This window comes from Nerophis lumbriciformis, linkage group LG29, assembly GCF_033978685.3.
Source record: "Nerophis lumbriciformis linkage group LG29, RoL_Nlum_v2.1, whole genome shotgun sequence".
Lineage (NCBI taxonomy): Eukaryota > Metazoa > Chordata > Actinopteri > Syngnathiformes > Syngnathidae > Nerophis > Nerophis lumbriciformis.
The window spans coordinates 26,065,884-26,087,500 of NC_084576.2; the positions used below are offsets into that span (position 1 = coordinate 26,065,884).

Here is a 21,617-nt window from a genome sequence, read left to right on the forward strand (position 1 = left end):
TTTCATATATGCGCATTCACCGAACCCCTCTTTAGTGAAAAATAAAATGTTTTTTTTTTTTTCAAATTCAAGAATAAAAGTCATGTTTTTTTTTAACATCACCTTGTTCAAAGAACAAAACCAATACAGTGCATGAACTCACAACAAATTACACACATCAGTGTTTCCCACAGGACAGGCATCTATTTGTGGTGGTTTGGTCGGGGGGTGGCAGCGGCGGCGATGACCAAGAAGAACGCGGAGTTGGAATATAATTACAACATTTTATGTACATATTTATATACAGATTTGAACCATTAGTGATTCACTGAAATATATTTATTAATTGTGATTCTTACAAAAAATATATCTTATAAAATATAAAAGCTAAAATGTCTCTTAAATCTCTGCCCCTTTAATTAGTGAATACTAAATAATTTAACTTTAGCCTACTACTACAACCATATTATTTACCAGCAACATGAAGTGAAACCGAGGCAGAGGTGTCCTGCCACAGTCAGTCAACCTCCTCCTCCTGCTGCTGCTGCTGAACAGGTCGCACCTGTGGTCCGGACTGTAGGCCTACCTCCTCTCCAAGTCGAGCCCTTTTTGGCCGTTGAAAATATTTTTCTATACTCATCTGTGTGAAGGAGTGAACATCCAACATTAGAATTTATTACTAACGAGCAGAACCGCTCTATGTACAGTGCCGTCTAACCTTAAGCAGCAGCAGCTCAACACATGCAGGGTTCAACGTTAAGGTTTTTTTCTACTTGCCCGACTTCTCAAATCTACTTGCCCCAATATTTTTACTTGTCCTGCCTAGGTTTTCTTCTGGCTGTGTAGTGTTCATGGCTTATATCTTACTAAAATCCTTCCCGTTGACTATTTACAACACTACACAGTATTTATTATTATTATTATCTATAATTACATTTAAATGGCATTGCATACATGTAAAATTAAATGCTATTTCACATTATTTGACCAGTAGCAGTTACACCCATCTGAACAGGTCAGCCACCTGTTTAAAGCCCGATCACAGTTGAAATCTTGAAATGAAGGGCCTTTAATGGCCAAAACATTAACCTGGACAACATTTTAACAGCTGGTTGGCTCAGATTTTATTCTTTTCATTGCATTCACATGGACAGTGGACAATTTAGCTTCAGTCCATGTGTGTTTATTGACAACAGGGTTATAACCTGGACACGTTAGCTCGTCGGTATGAAAACAGGTGACTGTTACTACGTGCGTCTGCCCCGGACCCCGAGTCAAACAGCGGCGGTGTTAATGAAGCAGCGTCAGGCTGCTCACCGTTATGAAACGCTCGGTGAAATCGCGGATTAACGTTAAATATATGACGAGCCGCGAGCGATGCAGCTATAACCTATCTACCTATAACCTATATTACCCTCGTATTTTGATCCGGTCGGTCCGTTCTTCTTTTACTTCGTCTTCTTCTTCTTCTTCTTCTGGCCCACCAGGTGAATTAAGTGCTATTGGCGGAGTTACAATGCATGGTAGGCTACCGCCACCTACTGCACTGGAGTTGTAACTACAAGCAACATTCTTAGACAGAGTCCCATTGCTTTTATGAGCGGTCGAGCGAGTCAAAAGCCGAAAAATCCATTTCTGGCGGACGTAATTCTTTCGTGGCGGGCCGCCACAAATAAATTAATGTGTGGGAAGCACTGCACATTACCATGAATTGATTGACGTGGACCCCGACTTAAACTAGTTGGAAAACTTATTGGGGTGTTACCATTTAGTGGTCAATTGTACGGAATATGTACTGTACTGTGTAAACTGTACCGTTTCATATAATGTATTCTCTTCCTTTGCAATCTACTAGTAAAAGTTTCAATCGATCAATCAAACAACTTGCAAATCAGATGGAAAATTAGAGAGAACATTGTTTGGGGGTCATCCATAATACGCCGATAGGGAGAAGTTTTTATTTACACGATAAGTCGGATGTGTCTTTACCTCCGTGGCGGTGACTCCGCCGAACCCCTGAGGCCGACTCACCGAACCCCTAGGGTTCGATCGAACCCAGGTTAAGAACCACTGATCTAGATACAGGTAATTTTATATCGCAATAACGATTATCACAATTTAGTATTTAAAAAAAATTATGTTCAAATACATACAATGGGTTTGTCAAACGTCCATCCATCTTCTTCCGCTTATCCGAGGTCGGGTCGCGGGGGCAGCAGCCTAAGCAGGGAAGCCCAGACTTCCCTCTCCCCAGCCACTTCGTCCAGCTCTTCCTGTGGGACCCAGAGGCGTTCCCAGGCCAGCCGGGAGACAGTCTTCCCAACGTGTCCTGGGTCTTCCCCGCGGCCTCCTACCGGTCAGACGTGCCCTCAACACCTCCCTAGGGAGGCGTTCGGGTGGCATCCTGACCAGATGCCCGAACCACCTCATCTGGCTCCTCTCGATGTGGAGGAGCAGCAGCTTTACTTTGAGCTCCCCCCGGATGGCAGAGCTTTTCACCCTATCTCTAAGGGAGAGCCCCGCCACCCGGCGGAGGAAACTCATTTCGGCCGCTTGTACCCGTGATCTTGTCCTTTCGGTCATAACCCAAAGCTCATGACCATAGGTGAGGATGGGAACATAGATCGACCGGTAAATTGAGAGCTTTGCCTTCCGGCTCAGCTCCTTCTTCACCACAACGGATCGATACAGCGTCCGCATTACTGAAGACGCCGCACCGATCCGCCTGTCGATCTCACGATCCACTCTTCCCTCACTCGTGAACAAGACTCCGAGGTACTTGAACTCCTCCACTTGGGGCAAGATCGCCTCCCCAACCCGGAGATGGCACTCCACCACAGTGCGCCTTATAACCCGGTGCGCTTTATTACGATTAATTTTCATAAAGTTTCGATCTCGCAACTTCGGTAAACAGCCGCCATCTTTTTTCCCGGTAGAACAGGAAGCGCTTCTTCTTCTACGCAAGCAACCGCCAAGGAAAGCACCCGCCCCCATAGAACAGGAAGCGCTTCTTCTTCTACCCGCCCCCGGAAGAAGAAGAAAAAACGCGCGGATATCACCGTACGTTTCATTTCCTGTTTACATCTGTAAAGACCACAAAATGGCTCCTACTAAGCGATCCGGTTCATAAAAAGACGCAATCTCTCCATCCGCACACGGATTACTACCGTATTTCACAGCAACTGAACTGCACTGTGGAACGGGAGCACGTACGGTGAATATTCGCACCACAGGGAATGAGAAGTCGTCCTTCACTGTGGTTCTAGCTTGCCATGCTAATGGCCAGAAACTTCCTCCCATGGTGATATTCAAAAGGAAGACCTTGCCAAAAGAGACCTTTCCAGCCGGCGTCATCATAAAAGCTAACTCGAAGGGATGGATGGATGAAGAAAAGATGAGCGAGTGGTTAAGGGAAGTTTACGCGAAGAGGCCGGGTGGCTTTTTTCACACAGCTCCGAAGGCGAACACACCTTCACTAAGACGGGCAGACAGCCTCGGACGACATACGCCAACATTTGCCAGTGGATCGTAAATGCCTGAGCAGATATTTCGGTCACAACTGTGGTCCGAGCTTTCCGGAAGGCAGGATTCACAGAACAACAGCGACACTGACTCCCGATGACTTCTACGAGACGGAACCGGCCATTTTGGATACCACGCTTGCGCAACTTTTCAATTCGGACACCGAAGACGAAGAATTCGAAGGATTTACGAATGAAGAATAACTTCAGAAGGTGAGCGCTATGTTTATTTTGTGTGTTGTGACATTAACGTTCGAGCAACATTATGTTACTATTGCTCTACACCATTTTGAATTTTACTATGTTTGTGATTGCACATTTGCGTACATTTTGGGACAGAGTTGTTAGAACGCTGGTTTTCAATATATTATTAAAGTTTGACTGAACTATCTGACTGTTTTTTTGACATTCACTTTAGCGCAGCGTTTTTTTGACATTCACTTTAGCGCAGCGTAGGCGCGGCTTATAGTCCGGGGCGGCTTATTGGTGGACAAAATTATGAAATATGTAATTCATAGAAGGTGCGGCTAATAATCCGGTGCGCCTTATAGTGCGGAAAATACGGTAGTCCTGCACTTGAGATGAAGCAGTCTAGCACTGAACCAGCTCCTCTGGCTACTGATAACGGTATGCAGAGGGTGACTGGCATCATCCATGATGCTCACTCGTTTTTCCACAGTCCTCTTCTCTGCCACCGTCACCAGTGAGTCCACTTTTATTCCGATCGTAGAGCCGGCCCGCCTGATCAGTTTCTCCAGCCTGGAGCTGTCCTTAGATGTACTGCCCCCCGCCCCCACCACACTACGATGTAGAACAGAACACTGGCAACCACAGACTGGTAGAACATCCACAAGAGTTTTTTTGCAAATATTGAAGGAGCACAGACTCTGGAAGTACAGCCTACTCTGTCCTTTTCCTGTACACAAGTGGTCCGTGTTAACAGTCCAGTCCAGCTTGTTGTCCACCCAAAAATTGTCATACTACAATATATCCATCGTTACATTGCACGGCACTAATCGACCACACCGTGTTTGTTTACAGTGAGCTCAGGGAAAGATTACGACCGGTCGAGCAGAAGTGAACACTTAATGCACACCTGGCAGTGCTTGTGGACGCATTTTTAGCGTGCCGGCCAAAATTACGAGCTTTTTCTCCACCCAGAAGAGGGAAAAGGCACAAAAAATACCTATTTGTGTTGCGTCGTTAATGTGACTTATTAGTCTATAGTCTACAGTCTATACAGACTCCTCAGGGACCTTGTAAATGGCACTAAATACAATCGTGCAGTCCAATCTGTCGATGTGTAAAGCACAGTGTTGCACTAGATTTTGGCCGTCCTCCCCCTTGTGTTCACTGAGTGGGAGTTCAAAGGCTCCTTATTTTCAGCCTCCCCCCACGGCCCCCGAGCACTTCCTCCTCCTCTTCCTGGTTCTATGTGGCGTTTCAGCTGCGACGGCCTATTGACATGTTAATGTATTCTAATAGCTAATCTGACCCCAATCACGGCGGTCTGTGTGAGGTGGATATCCTGCCGGTGCCATCTCTACATGTCTCCAACGCCCCAGACACCTTTCCCAAAATCTCACTGCCACTGGGAGGTGGCAGGGGGGGCTTATGTTCATTTGCAGAACAGATAAAACAGCCGTCTCTCTTAGGTAATCGGTTTGTGTGATTATTTAGATAAACCGCATCTGTTTTCAGTCTGTCAAATGCGGGTCAACGACAACAACAAAAAAAATCATCTGAAAGCTCCGTAAGCGACGTTTGTGGGCGAGGAGGACAGAAAGCGTCTCGACGCGTATTCGGGTTCAGCAGCCCCCCCTCCCCGCGGCACGGGGAGCTCCAGTAACGGCATAATACACACTATGTAGGTCAGAGACGCTGCAGTGCTCCACTTCCCCATCCCAGTGAAACTGACAGGCTGGAACGCCACCGGCGGTCTGCTGGGACGGAAGGATGAGAGGCTTTTTCCCCTCCTCCCAACCCCTCTTGCTCTTTTCTTCCGCCCGCTTCCCCCACCACCTCTTTCTTCCTCCCACCCAAGCTCTCCTGCTTTTTTTTTTTTTTTTTTTTCATGCAATTTGCTTGTTTGAATGTACGTTTGAGTTTGAATTGACAGGAGCGCTCTGTCTGTATGCATGGACTGTCTTGACCTGTGGGCCTCCTGACAGCCATGGCCACACAGCGGCCTCCAAACCATGTAAAGCCTGGTGTATTCTCTCGGAGGGCTGGGCGATGTATCGAATATACTCGATTTATCGCGGGTTTGTCTTTGTGCGATATAGAAAATGACTATCGAGATATTCGAGTATACGTTCTCACGCAGTTGCTTTTAGCTGCGGGCATTACACTACAGGCTTTTATCACTCTTTGTTTCTCCTTCTCACAGAGATATAAAACAAGCGCACCTTCTTACATACCATACCATACCAACTTTATTTATAAAGCCCTTTTAAGACAAGCACAGTTGAAAAACAAAGGGCTGTACACCACAAAGAAATGGAGGCAAAGGACAGACTAAAAAATAACATTTAAAACAGAAATAAAAATACACATTTAAAAAGCAAATATAAATTACCCTAAGAACAGTTTGTTAAATAAAAAACAGTTTAAAAGTTAAAAACAGTTCAAAAAGTTAAAAGCTAAAAACAGTTTAAAGTCTCATGCTGGGTTAAAAGCCAGTGAATAAAAATGGGTTTTAAGAAGGGTCTTAAAAATAGCCAAAGAAGGGGCCTGTCTCACATGGAGAGGGAGATCGTTCCAGAGTTTGGGACCCGCAACAGAGAAAGCGCTGTCCCCTCTGAGCTTGCGCTTTGTTTTGGGTACCTCCAGGATCAGCTGATACGTCACATACTGTACGTATACGCTCTCGCGGAGCAGAGAGGTAGCGGCATGGGTAACGTTAGCTGTGGTGCGAGTGGTAATACGAGAGAAAGAAGGTGCGAATCTGGTAGCAAATGAAGGAAGAATTAATTCCCCAAAAAAACATCAGGGGGTCCATCGTCTGGCGGTGGTTTGGCTTCAAGCGGGAATATGTCGAACAGACAATCGTAATTTGTCAAGTGTGGGGCAAAAGCTTTGCTACAAAAAGTAGCATTACTGCTAATGTGTAGCATCATTTGAAAAGTCACCCGCGAGAGATTGAAGAGTGCTTACTCCGCATGTCAACATCTCCGTTCGGTGCCACACCAACAAAATGCAGAGGCAACCATTTCCACATCAACACCGTATGGAAAAAAAAATAGTCAACAGGAGATAACGTCCGCAGGAACCTACCACATAGCGAAGGACATATACTATTTGATATGCAGCTCATTTTTATTTGACACTAATTGTAATATCTTGTGTGACATCATGCACAAAAGTGCACTTTAACTATTGTAGTGCCGTTCTGTACAAAAAGTGCACTTTAATTTAGTGTTTTGATAAGTCATCTTAGTGACATCATGCTCAAAATGTCTGACAATCTTGCACTTTCTGTTTTGAAATGACATGAATGTTTGCTTAATAACTGTTAAATACAGTTTTGGTCAATTGACTTAGTTGTGATTTCCCTCTCTGCATGAAAGTTTAAAATGAGCATATTAATGCAGTATGAAGAAGAATGTTTTAATGTAGACACATAGAATCATCATACTGCTGTGATTATATGCACAAGTGTTCATTCAAGACTAAGGCAAAATATCGAAATAGATATCGTGTATCATGACATGGCCTAAAAATATCGAGATATTAAAAAAAGCCAGCCCTATACTCTCGTGTCACGTAGCTTGTGTCCCCTCTGGCGGCGTCTTGTTTGATTTATAGTTCTTCCGTTGTGGGTGTGGCGCCAGACTTGTAATTCTCTTCCAAAACACTAAGGGGCAGTGTCTCCAGAAGGAGCAACTGCAGCTGTCGTTGACTAGATGCTGTATTTCCGTCTTGTGAAGAGTGACGATAGATGACAACGTCGACATCTTTGCCTACACTGGAACTAATAATTCAGAATCATCAGTTTACTTTTAATGGATGTTTTGCTTATAAACCAGAGGAAATTACCTTGGCGAAAATGGACTTTGCAACTTCTGAACAAGTCGCGACAGAGGACGCTATTATTAGCCAGTGTTGGTGCTCGGAAATTTAAAAATGGGGTCCCAAGGACCCCATCAAGTTTAAAAAAAAAAAAAAAAGGGGGTCCCACCTTTTTCCCCCTCTATATTTTGATTTAATAAGTTGTAGGTGTATTTATTTCAGTATAAAAGTGTAATGTTTTTTGCTTCGGTCATGAAATGATAATAGTGTGCCAGGGCATACATGCATATAAGTTAAAGTTTTCCAATGTTTGTCACACACACGCTAGGTGTGGTGAAATTTGTCCTCTGCATTTGACCCATACCCTTGTTCACCCCCTGGGAGGTGAGGGGAGCAGTGGGCATCATTTTTGGTGAATTAACCCCCAATTCCAACCCTTGATGCTGAGTGCCAAGCAGGGAAGTAATGGGTCCCATTTTTATTGTCTTTGGTATGACTCGGTCGGGGTTTGAACTCACGACCTACCGATCTTAGGGCGGACACTCTAACCACAAGGCCATGACAAATTTAATTTGATTATTCTCACCTGTATGTAGATCATCAGTCGTTTAAAAACCGCTACATCTACACTTTCATGGCAAATAATGCCAACAAACTTAGAATTTGGCAAGTTAGTTTCAATATAATTTAATAGAGTGGAGTTCAATGCCTCAATGCTTCATCTCTGGCTTGGTGATGGCCATAAACTGTTCCTCTTTAAAAAAAAAAAAAAAAAAAAAAAAAAAGGCGGTATGTGGGGTGAGTGACGTGTGTAAGTGAGGAGAGGGAGCGCTAGCACATTCAGGTGCGTTACTAGCATAGTGGATGTCCGCTTGGCTTTGTGGAAAACAGAGTTGTAACAAATCTACGGCCTCGTCATTCCGACCAAAGAGCAGAACTGTAGGGACCCACTGCCGGGTAAAGTGGAGGGTGTTAACCCCGACAATACATCGGCCCTGGAGGGAACGTCTCCCCTGCGCTCCTCGACCACGGTCTGGGAGCTGACAAGCAGGAAAGGTGTAACATGATGTTTCTTGGTGCCTGGTGAGGCTGGATCTTTGAAAATCAGTTCACCCGGTCGTAAAGGTGTTCTTTTTCTTAGCCCGTTTACATCGTTCAAAACATCTTACCATCTTCATAAGTGAGCCATTTGCTGAAAAGTGGCTCCTGAAGCCATTTTTAATTGAAGCTTCGCTTCTTGGGTTTATTGCTCGCCATGACGAAAACAATAACATGCGAGAGTCCTAATACCGAATCCAAAAGGAAAAAGGAAAAATTGTACCGGAAAGTTCATTACTTTGAAGTGGACCAAAAAAACCGCAATAAACCGGGACGGAAATTTGACCCGGAAAATATAAACAAAACACAGACGGAAAGCGATAATCAATAAATAAATAAAAAACAAGTGAACCGGAGTTTTGACCCACAAAAGGTAGGGTCGGTAAAAAAATAATAAAAATCTGACTTCCGGAAATGTGCGTCCTTTCTGATTTCAATACGTAAAAAGACACACAGTGCGTCAACGCCAACAGTGTTAGAAACGCTATTCGCCATTCTGAACATGGGACTAGAGAGAGCTCCATTTAAATAAAACTTTTAAATAACTATTGTAGGTTAACTTATATGGTCATGTTCAATGTTTGTAAATATACCGTGCTTGAAAGATTGACTGAGAAGTGTCGTGGGGAGAGAAAAAGACGTGTTTTCACGGTAAAGCTGTATCTGAATTAAACCTGTTGTTGGCACAAGATTGGCAATAAAAGTTGAAAAGAGTGTCATACTTTGACTTCCTTTGGATGCAATAAAACAATAAGCTGAAAAACACACATTCAGTCATTATTTTTAGAGCGCACTGAGATATTAAGTACACAATATCAGTTTTCATGCAAATGTTTAATTACTGTTGCTTTTATAAATACTAACTAATTTGTGCATTTCAAGTATTAGCCCACATTTCATGTTTTGTTGGTACACAGCTAGTCAGAAAGTGTATATATACTGTAGTTATGACACACATTATGTGCTGTGTGTATCATGATCAATATAAAGTGTGACTCACTCAATGGACAGTTGTCTGTTTGGTCCAGCTGACCGGGGATGTTTTTTTCCAGAATATTTGGGGTCAGCCTTCCATTTGTCAAAATAGCTTGTCTCCAAATCCCACATTTCAGCTTTGTGTCATGCCGACCTCACTCTCGGCTTCCGTCTGCTCCAACGTTCCACCCTCTTTTCCGTGCTGGCTTCTATAAGCAGCAGTTCATCCTCTGTTCATTCAGGTACAAAAGGATAAGGTTGTGAATCCTCATTTGTCCCAAAATAGTCGTTTTCCTTCTTTACCGAAGCTGCCGTGATCAGAAGACATAAATAGTTGTTCATACTTACAATTGTTCTGTTTGAGTAATTTCACTTGATCAAGGTTTTTTTTAACTTTCCACACAGAACAATACAACTATCAGTATCGGTCAATACACAAGCTCCATTATCGGTATCGTAACAGAAGTGGAAAAAGCGACACCTAGTTCAGATTTTAAAGATGATGTACATAGCATGACACTTACATTTTTTCATATAACGTAGCTAGTATTGATGAACAGAGGCGTTCAAATGCACACTTTTTTTTTTATGCGCACAGGTTTTTTTTTTAAACGCCACTGGGTTAAATGGAGGTAAAAATGTCCGTCTTCGGCATCAGAATATCCCGTCGTATTTTCCAAACATTGGACATTCCCTTATTTAGCTTATTTTGTTGTGTTTCAGTGTGCTGCCTCTTCACCTCTCCTTTGTCCCCCTTTTTGTTCTCTCTCGATCCACAGGATGCTGTTTTGTAACTTTTTATACAAGAAAAGCTGCCCTGGATGCCCAGAATGCCCTACACAACATAAAGACCTTAAGTGGGGTAAGTAAGTGCACATTATATACTAGTGTTGTCCCGATACCAATATTTTGGTACCAGTACCTAAATGATTTTGATACTTTTCTAAATAAAGGGGACCACAAAAAATGGCCTTATTGGCTTTATTTTAGAAAAAAATCTTTCAGTACATTAAACATGTTTCTTATTGCAAGTTTGTCCTTAAAAAAAATAGTGAACATACAAGGCAGCTTGTCTTTTATTAGTAAGTAAGCAACAAAGGCTCCTAATTTAGTCTGCTGACATATGCAGTAACATATTGTCATTTTCCATTCTATTATTTTGTCAACATTATTAAGGACAAGTGGTAGAAAATGAATTATTAATCTGCTTGTTAATTTACTGTTAACATCTGCTTACTTACTCTTTCAACATGTTCTATCTACACTTCTGTTAAAATGTAATAATCATCATTTTGGATGATACCACAATTTTGGGTATCAGTCCGATACTAAGTAGTTACAGGATCATACATTGGTCATATTCAAAGTCCTTATGTGTCCAGGGACATATTTCCTGAGTTTATCAACATAATATACATACAAAACAAAAGACGATGTTGTGATGCCAAAAACTATCGACTTTATCATAGTAGTATCGACTAGAAACGCTCCTGTACTTGGTATCATTACAGTGGATGTCAGGTGTAGATCCACCAATGGCGTTTGTTTACATTTTGACGCCGGTGGGCTACGGTGTGTATTGAAGCATGTTTAGCTATTCCTCGTCCTGCAGATTTGATACTTGTAAGAAACTTACTTTATTTGTCGCCATGGAGGCCAGGATTAGTGATTTAGAAGTAGCTACAACACTGCGGCTGTACTTTAGCCGCTAGCTAGCTGGCCATGTCTTAAAGCACCTCTTCCTGAGGGCGTTTCAGTGTTATAACTTCATCTTTATCCTTAGTTTTTAAGCCAAAATGCATCCGTTCTCCCTTTTCTGTCTACACACTGTCTGCTTGTAAGTACTCTGTGATTGTGCGCTGCCAAACATGCTTGTCTGCTCGTAAACCAACAATGACACGACGACGGGGGACCAGTACTTTTTAGAGGCTGTTTAGTACTGAATATGATTCATTAGTATCGCGGTACTATACTAATACCGGTATACGGTACAACCCTATTATATATACCGTATTTTCCGCACTATAAGGCGCACCTAAAAACCTCCAATTTCCTCAAAAGCTGACAGTGCGCCTTATAATCCGGTGCGCCTTATATATGGACCAATATTGAGCCACAACAGGTCTCTCAACTACGGTAACTACGCAGACTTCATTTCCCCCCTTCTACGGCTGCTTAACGTAGAAGAAGCGCTTCTACTACGGGGGAAAATGAAGTCTGCGGCTGCTTACCGTAGAAGAACTTCTTCGTCTACGGGGGAAAATGAAGTCGGCGGCTGATTATCGTAGAAGAACTTCTTCTACTGCGGGGGAAAATGAAGTCGGCGGCTGATTTCTGTAGAGGAAGAACTTCTTCTTCTACGGGGGAAAATGAAGTCTGCGGGTGCTTACCGTAGAAGAACTTCTTCGTCTATGGGGGAAAATGAAGTCGGCGGCTGATTACCGTAGAATAACTTCTTCGTCGGCGGCTGATTACCGTAGAGGAAGAACTTCTTCTTCTTCTACGGGGGAAAATTAAGTCGGCGGCTGATTACCGTAGTTGCGAGACCTAAACATTATGTAAAGACCCAAAAATGGCTCTTATTAAGAGACACGCTTACGACGCAGAGTTTAAACTCAAGACGATCAGTCACGCAGTAAAACACGGGAATAGAGCAGCAGCGAGAGAATTTAACATTAACGAATCAATGGTGTGGAAGTGGAGGAAGCAACATGATTACCATATTTTTTGGAGTATAAGTCGCACCGGAGTATAAGGCGCACCGGCCGAAAATGCACAATAAAGAAGAAAAAAAACATAAACATAAGTCGCACTGGAGTATAAGTCGCATTTTTGGGGGAAATTTATTTGATAAAAGCCAACACCAAGAATAGACATTTGAAAGGCAATTTAAAATAAATAAAGAATAGTGAACAACAGGCTGAATAAGTGTACGTTATATGAGGCATAAATAACCAACTGGTATGTTAACGTAACATATTATGGTAAGAGTCATTCAAATAACTATAACATATAGAACATGCTATACGTTTACCAAACAATCTGTCACTCCTAATCGCTAAATCCCATGAAATCTTAAACGTCTAGTCTCTTACGTGAATGAGCTAAATAATATTATTTGATATTTTACGCTAATGTGTTAATAATTTCACACATAAGTTGCTCCTGAGTATAAGTCGCACCCCCGGCCAAACTATGGAAAAAAAACTGCGACTTATAGTCCGAAAAATACGTTACCTGCGCCAAGTAAAGAAGACTAAACAGAGTTTCCGAGGGAACAAAGCGAGATGGCTACAGTTGGAGGACAAACTTGAACAGTGGGTTGTTGAACAGAGAGCAGCAAGTAGAAGTGTCAGTACAATCACTATTTGTTTTGTTGACATTCCCTTTAGCGCAGCTCCATATAATGGATGCATAACGTAACCCCAGCCTCTACTGTAGCGTCTATTCCAAGGGTCGGCAAACTTTACCACTCAAAGAGCCATTTTGACCCGTTTCCACAAATTAAAGAAAACAATGGGAGCCACAAAACTCTTTTGAAATTTAAAATGAAATAACACTACATACAAAGGTTTTTTTTGCTTTGTGCTATGTATAAACCAGGGGTCTCAGACACGCGGCCCGCACCTTAATATGGAAATGTGATGTTAGTGCGGCCCGCGAGTTTTATATGAAGAGCACTTGACAGCGTCACACTTGCCAACCCTCCCGATTTTTCCAGTAGACTCCCGAATTTCAGGGAAACTATTCTCTTGAATGTATGCTGATTTTCACCCAAACAACAATAATAAGGGCGTGCCGTGATGTCACTACCTTTAGCGCCCTCTACAGCTTGAACAAACAGCTTGCCAGCCCAGTTACATGTTATATGAGGCTTCTGCAGACACACATAAGTGAATGCAAGGCATACTTGGTTAACAGCCATACAGATCACACTGAGGGTGGCGATATAAACAACTTTAACACTCTTACTAATATGCGCCACACTGTGAACCCACACCAAACAAGAATGACAAACACATTTCGGGAGAACATCCGCACTGTAACACAACAGAACAAATACCCAGAATCCCATGCATCCCTAACTCTTCCGGGCTACTTTATACACCCCCGCTACCACCAAAGCCTGCCACCCCAACCCTGCCCCCCCACACATCAACAACACCCCCCACCCCCTGTGCGTAGATTGAGGTGGGCGGGGTTTGGTGGTAGCAGGGTGTGTAATGTAGCCTGGAAGAGTTAGGGATGCATGGGATTCTGGGTATTTGTTCTGTTGTGTTTATGTTGTGTTACGGTGTGGATGTTCTCCCGAATTGTGTTTGTCATTCTTGTTTGGTGTGGGTTCAAAGTGTGGCGCATATTAGTAAGAGTGTTATAGTTGTTTATACGGCCACCGTCAGTGTGATCTGTATGGCTTTTAGAACAAGTATGCCTTGCTGTCACTTAGTGTGTGAGCAGACGCCGCATACAAAATGTGACTGGGCCGGCACGCTGTTTCTTAGGTGAAAAAGCGGACGTGACGACAGGTTGTAGAGGACGCAAAATGCAGTGCCATCACGGCACGCCCTCAATTTTGTTGTCCGGGTGAAAATCGGAGAATGTTTGCCCTGGGAGAGGCAGTGAAATCCGGAAGTCTCCCGGAAAAATCGGGAGGGTTGGCAAGAATGCAGCTGAGCCGCATCAGAGTGGTCAAAGAGCCGCATGCGGCTCCGGAGCCGCGGGTCGCCGACCCCTGGTCTATTCTATGCGCCTTATAATACGGTGCGGCTTATATACGAACAAAGTTTTGAAATAGGCCATTCATTGAAGGTGCGCCTTATAATCCGGTGCGCCTTATAGTGCGGAAAATACAGTACATATACACACACATGCTATATGGCTTTTATAGCCTCGTCAGCCACCTGCATGTACTCCTCAAAATGAGGTCCTGGGCCGGCTAAAAACTCTTGACCAGAAAAAGGGGGAGGAAAGAAAAAAAAAACTACACATGGTGCCAAACCCCAGCCTACCAAATTGTTCAGGTATGGGCTGAAATTGGCTTGACCAAGGGGGACATGTTTGTTCAGGCACAGTGAGCACTCGTTCACCTCCAAGTGAAACCAATTATTCATGTGTGTCCTCCTGAATCATTGATGCACGTTTTTTTATCCCCCCTCCTTTTTCGTCTCCAGCTGTAATGTCCGCCGTACTCCAAATCTTTTATCAAGCCAGATAGATGACATATGCTACAAATATCCCCAGTTTTTCTAATGGACTCCCCCGCCAGTTGACTTGATCTATAGCAAACAACTGCGCTCGTCAATTAAATCGATATCTTAGTCTACTGGAAAAAGAGGCGCTGCCATCGAGGGCCGCGTGTAAATATTGAAGGTGGCTGATAAATGAGCTGGCTCTCCGCACTGGGAGGGCCTGATCAGTCAGGCGGACATTTCAAATAAAGTGTGGCGTAACAGCATCCCTGGCATTGGCCGCAGGTGACTGAGTTTGGATGGCGTGACCGCATGGAGGAAAAGGGAGGAAAAAAAACAACAGGCTTATAATCCCGGTCCAGGTTTTTCTCCATCCTCGTTCAGTGATGCTAGCCAGTAGCCATACCGAGCGGGCCATCTGTCTGCTTCTCTTTAGCGCTTGTCAAAAACAAACCCACCACCTTTTCACGAGCGGTACAAGCTGCTCGGGCCCCTCGTGGGTGTTATTTATTCTTTGGTGCCACATGGCAGGTAAGATTTGGCTGAAAGAATATTGACTGGGAGGAAGTTATGCGAGGACGAACATAAAACCGACACACACACACACACACAAAAAAAAAAGATCAATTAAAGTGTTGGAAAATAAATTGCAGCTCCTCGAGTGCTTGTTCCGCAAGCCAACTGCCCACTCGCTTTTATGAAGAGTGAAATGTTCCAAGACTATAGATGTTTTTGTACAGTTCAAACTCAGCACTGCCTGGACCTTTTTTTTTTTATGGACTGCGTGACTTGGTAAAGCGGCCGTGCCAGCAGCTTGAGGGTTCCTGGTTCAAACCCCAGCTTGCATCTGATAGGTCGTGGTTAGGGCCTTCAGTGTGTGAAATGTGTGTATGAATGGAGTTAGGCCTCGTTTACACTAAGCCGGATAAGGTTATCCAGGGTAAATCCCACCTAACCTTATCCGTGTTCACTAGGGGTGTAACTGTACGTGTATTTGTATGAACCGTTTCGGTACGGACATATTAAGTAGCGTAACGCACGTTGTGTAACCAATGCACACCGAGGCACAACACACGGCATGCTAGAAGCTAACGGGCTACGATAGACTGACCATACGTCCTCTTTTCACCGGAAATGTCCTCTTTTGCGGAGCTGTCAGGGCAGAGTTTCTTAAATGCCTCAAATGTCCGGCATTTTGAGTTAGAGTTGCGTGTATTTTCAATGTACATTCAGGGTTAAGAAGGGGTTAAAAACAAAACTAATTGTGCGCGCAGCAGCATTGGTGAGGGAGGGGCAGAGACAGAGAGAGAGAGAGTTATGATAAACGCGTATGCGTCGCCAGGATCTGCTTTTTATCCATAGATTTATCACATTTAATTTTTTATTATCTATAGCAGGGGTGTCAAGTGTGCCATTTGCGGCCCACAGCTAATGTTTTAAAGGCCCACGGCACATTCTAAAAATACTATTAAAATAAACAAAAACATAAAAAAAAGCTTAAAGGTGAAATGTAATTTAGAAAAAGTTGCAATGTTGACTAACAAAACAAAGGTGTTTTTTCTTTCTTTCAAACTGTCATTGCTCAAAACATAATATTGAATCAAAATCAATGTTATTATGAATTATTGACCTATCCAAGGTTCCCATTACTTCACATCAAATATTCCACTATGAAAAATATTTTTGGTGGGAGATTTTGCAAATTTGGTAAATAAATAACCCAAAAATGTATATTTTGTTCTTTTCTTACTTGCTTTTAAATATTATTATTTGATATTTTACGGTAATGTGTTAATAATTTCACACAAGTCGCTCCAGAGTATAAGTCGCACCCCCGGCTAAACTATGAAAAAAACTGCGATTTATAATCCGAAAAATACGGTACCTGATTCTGATGACTTGCATTGATTGGAATCAGACAGTAGTGCTTATATATAACGTCCACATTTTCAAATGGAGCATAAAAAAAAGTCCTCCTTTCTGTCCAATACCACATGAAAGTGGTTGGTTTTTGCCGTCTTATTTGTCCAGCTTCCATACTCCTTTTTGTACACTTTACAATAAATACATTGGCGGAAAACTCCGTAGCTTGCTAGCTTGTGCACGCCAGCTCTCTGAGACTCTTATTTTGTTAGCGCAGGCAGGATGAAGCAGCGCTTTTATTGTTTTCATTTCGCTTTAGAGTTTTGACGGCAGGTACGGCGCGAGAGTCTGTTGAAATAAAAAAAAAGTGGTTCTCGCCTTCCTGTCGGTCATTTTTTCTTAATAATGAGCTCGCAGCAGCCAGCGTCATCTCACAAGACCCTCGGGTGCCGTGAATGTCAATCAAGTGGTGAAGATTATCGCTCATATTTAGGTCTACTTTTTTAATGCCTGGCTGGCGATCGACTGACACACCCTCCGCCATCGACGTGGTGCATACAGTCTTTTCTCTTTCGCTTTCTCTAGTCAATTAAAAAAATGTATCGGAAAAGCTGTTCATCGGATTTGTTCTTTATACTCAGAGGTTATCGAAGTGTTTGATGTTGATGAAGTTCTGTTAAATAAAATAGACCGGCCAATACCCTGGCCACCTCGTTCACCAAATATCACTTCCCTGGACTTTTTTTTTTTTTTTTTTTATGGTGTTACATAAAATATATCATGCATCTAACAAAGATTGAGCGAAGGATAGATACTTTAATAATCTTCGAGGAAATTCTCAAAGGCATCAACACCCTGAAGCGAAAGACCTGATGCCTTCATTGATAAAGCAATGCTAAAGCGAATGTTGCAAGAAATTGAGTACTGCCTTGATATGCTTTGTGCATCTAATGGAGCCCACTTTGAGTGTAATCAATGAGGCAAAATACAGACTCTCATTTCTACAGATTTGAATGTTAATTTGCTTTTGTAATAAACTGGTGAAATTGTAAAGAGACTCTATGGACACCCTGTAGATCACAGGTGTCAAAACACAAGGCCTGAGGGCCAGATCTGGTGAAAGCTTGAAAATAAAGCTTTTCTTCTTTCTTACTGAACATATTATTTCAATTTCGACCGAAAAAGTGCATGCTCTGTGTACACTTTCATGTATTTGAAGATGGATTATTATCTGACCATACAGCAGATATATTAACATACTTTATATTCAAAAAAAATTTTTATAATCAAATGTTTAGGAAATTGGGTAATATCATTTGGCTAATGTGATGATTGTATAATATCATGATACATAAATATTTGTATACATTATCTGCTACTAGCCCCTTTTGAGGGTAGCAATAACTTAGAGACTTAGACTTCCTTTTATTGTCATTCAAATTTGAACTTTACAGTACAGATAAGAACGACATTTTGTTGCATTAGTTCATGGTAGTGCAGGATAAAAGAGCAATAAGGTGCAGATATAAATAGATTACTGTACAGATAAATATATTGCACTTTAATAGTTTCCTTTAATGCCAAACAAACACATACCAATCGTTGGTTAGAAGGCGATCGCCGAATTCGTCCTCGCTTTCTCCCGTGTCGCTGGCTGTCGTGTCGGTTTCGCTTGCATACGGTTCAAACCGATATGGCTCAATAGCTTCAGTTTCTTCTTCAATTTCGTTTTCGCTACCTGCCTCCACACTACAACCATCCGTTTCAATACATGCGTAATCTGTTGAATCGCTTAAGCCGCTGAAATCCGAGTCTGAATCCGAGCTAATTTCGCTATAGCTTGCTGTTCTGTGCGCCATGTTTGTTTGTGTTGGCTTCACTATGTGACGTCACAGGAAAATGGACGGGTGTATATAACGATGGTTAAAATCAGGCACTTTGAAGCTTTTTTTAGTGATTTTGCGTGATGGGTAAAATTTTGAAAAAAAACTTTGAAAAATAAAATAAGCCACTGGGAACTGATTTTGAATGGTTTTAACCCTTCTGAAATTGTGATAATGTTCCCCTTTAATAATTTAGACAAAATAATAGAATGATAAATGACACAATATGTCATACGTCAGCAGACTAATTAGAAGCCTTTGTTTACTTACTACTAAAAGACAAGTTGTCTAGTATGTTGACTATTTTATTTAAGGACAAACTTGCAACATGTTTAATGTACCCTAAGATTTGTTGTTAAAATAAAGCCAATAATGCAATTTTTCGGGGTCCCCTTTTATTTAGAAAAGTATCAAAGTTTCAAGTTTGGAAGGTTTTAATAGACAACTCTGCCTTGCCTCCATGGGTTAATTTCAAATCTTCTGAAGTTACGGCAATCCCAAATACACAAACTGGTGCCAGCAGGTACGAAAACACTCCCTAGACCAGGGGTCGGCAACCCGCGGCTCCGGAGCCGCATGCGGCTCTTTGATCACTCTGATGCGGCTTAGCAGCTTACTTGCGGAACCCCCCGATTTTCCCGTGAGACTTCCGGATTCACGGATTTCAGTTTCTCTCGCAGAAAACTCCCCCGGGATTAATATTCACCGATTTTTCACCCTTACAGCTATAATAAGGGCGTACCATGATGGTACAACATTTGGCGCCTTCTACAATTTATATTAACAGCGTGCTAGCCCAACACTTGTTATACAATATACATCTTATGCTTACACACGTACGTGACAGCAAGGCATACTTGGTCAACAGCCACACAGGTTACACTGACGGTGACCATATAAAACAACTTTAACACTCTTACTAATAATGCGCCACACTTTGAACCAAAACCAAACAAGAATGACAAACACATTTTGGGAGAACATCTGCACCTTAACACAACATAAACACAACAGAACAAACACCCAGAATCCCATGCAGCCCTGACTCTTCCGGGCTATATTATACACCCCTGCTACCACCAAACCCCCCCCCCCCCCCTCTCTGTGCGTCGGTTGAGGTGGGCGGGGTTTGGTAGCGGGGGGTGCATAATGTATCCCGGAAGAGTTAGGGCTGCATGGGATTCTGGGTATTTGTCCTGTTGTGTTAAGGTGCAGATGTTCTCCCGAAATGTGTTTGTCATTCTTGTTTGGTGTGGGTTCACAGTGTGGCGCATTATTAGTAAGAGTTAAAAAAAAAAAAAAAAAAAAATGTTATACCGCCACCGTCAGTGTAACCTGTGTGGTTGTTGATCAAGTATGCGTTGCTGTCACCTATGTGAACAAGCATAAGCCACGTACAACGTGAGGCTGATCAGGCACACTGTTTATGGTGGGTGTTATATACTGCACCAACACGGCACGCATGACGCTGACAAGCGCCATTCAGTTAAAACCCGCGTGCCGCACCAGCTCGCAAATCCCATATAAAGGTGTGGGCAGCGTGTCTGAGACCCCTGATTTATACATAGCACAAAGCCAAAAAATAATCTTTGTATACAGTGTTATTTCATTTAAAATTTCATAAATTTTTTGCGTCTCCCATTGTTGTCTATAATTTGTGAAACTGGTCAAAATGGCTCTTTGACTGGTAAAGGTTGCCGACCCCTGCCCTAGACGAAGGAGTTTTCACGCTCTGGCTCCTCCTTGGCATTATCGCTAGCCATGACTACCACTTCACTGTGTTTATGGCATGGACACATTACTATGTGTAGTGATAATGAGGCAGCTACACTTCCTGTCTCTCACTAAATGTGTTATGCCTCTGTACTGTATCGAGAAATCTGGTTCTGAATACATTTTCCATCACACCCTTACCTACCTACAGTCAGAGAGTAATGGGGAATTTCCATTACACGCCTTAAATAGCCCTCACAAAATCTTGCTGTATGTCTCCAGCCACGTGAAGTTGAATTGTTAGTCAAGACGAACATGGCAGAATCGATAACTGCGCCGCAGAGAGAAATTAGATGAGATAGCAGAGAACTTGATCCTCTGCTATTAACCGAATCACTCCTAAATGTGGCGGCGGGGGATCGAGGCAGGCGATAAAGGGAGGGTGTCGGCACAGGGAGGCAGGCAGCAAGAGAGCACAGAGAGACGCTCGGAGGAGTGTGAAGAGCGAGATGTGCGATAACGAGCACGAGCGCCTACGCGGTTCACAGATGACTGTGGCCGCTTTCACTCGGACCAATTAAATAAAATATCCCCCTTTTTCCTCCTGCAGATGCATCATCCTATCCAGATGAAACCCGCTGACAGTGAGAAAACAAGTGGTAAGTGGGTTTTTGGAATGCAATTTCCCCCCAAAAAAAATGTAATAAAAAAATGGCAGCGGTACCCAGTTCAGGTAATGGCAGTGCTAGATCATTTCCATACACAATCGAGGGTTAGGAGGATTAAAGGCTTTAAAAGGCGCCGAGGGAGAATGTAGCGCAGGTACAGGTTCTGGTAAAGGGGGGGGAGGCACAAAAATGGATGATACAACATTCTCAGCCTGGAGAAGGAGACGCGGAGGAAAACAAAGCTGCAAGTTGTACAGATTTGTTCTGGCGCTGAGTAGTTGGAGGCAGAGAATGTGGCAGCGTGACAAGGTGGCGGCGGTGTGAACAAAAGGAGGGGAAAAAAAAGAGGTGTGACATTTTTTTTCTTCTTCTCTCCATCACGCCATGATATTTTTTTCGTTCTGCAGCGGTAGAAGACAGAAAACTCTTCATCGGGATGGTTTCAAAGAAATACGGCGAGAACGAGGTCAGGATGATGTTCTCGTCTTTCGGGCAGATCGAGGAGTGCCGAATCCTGCGGGGACCGGACGGTCAAAGCAGAGGTAAGTGTCCTCTCCTCCGGCCTCCCTGGTGACCGACGAAGCCCTTATACAGTATAAACATAAGCCCCTCCCCTTTTTTTTGGTCATCTCAGCCCACCCCTACTCAAATTGCTTTTCCACCCACTTTGGTGTTACTGTGATATTCGGCCCCCATGCAGCAGACTGAAGGGCGGCC

General features: G+C 43.0%; 1 protein-coding gene across 4 annotated transcripts in view; it reads left to right on the top strand.

Moving 5' to 3' along the window:
- The window catches only part of LOC133572012 (CUGBP Elav-like family member 2), a 79,376-nt gene that overhangs the window by 38,308 nt on the left and 19,451 nt on the right, over nt 1-21,617 (top strand). For all 4 annotated transcript variants that reach the window (XM_061924618.2, XM_061924620.2, XM_061924619.2 and 1 more), the window contains exons 3-5: nt 10,364-10,446; nt 20,843-20,891; nt 21,308-21,442. In XM_061924618.2, coding sequence (XP_061780602.1) covers nt 10,364-10,446; nt 20,843-20,891; nt 21,308-21,442 — 267 coding nt within the window. The remainder of the gene's footprint in view (nt 1-10,363; nt 10,447-20,842; nt 20,892-21,307; nt 21,443-21,617) is intronic.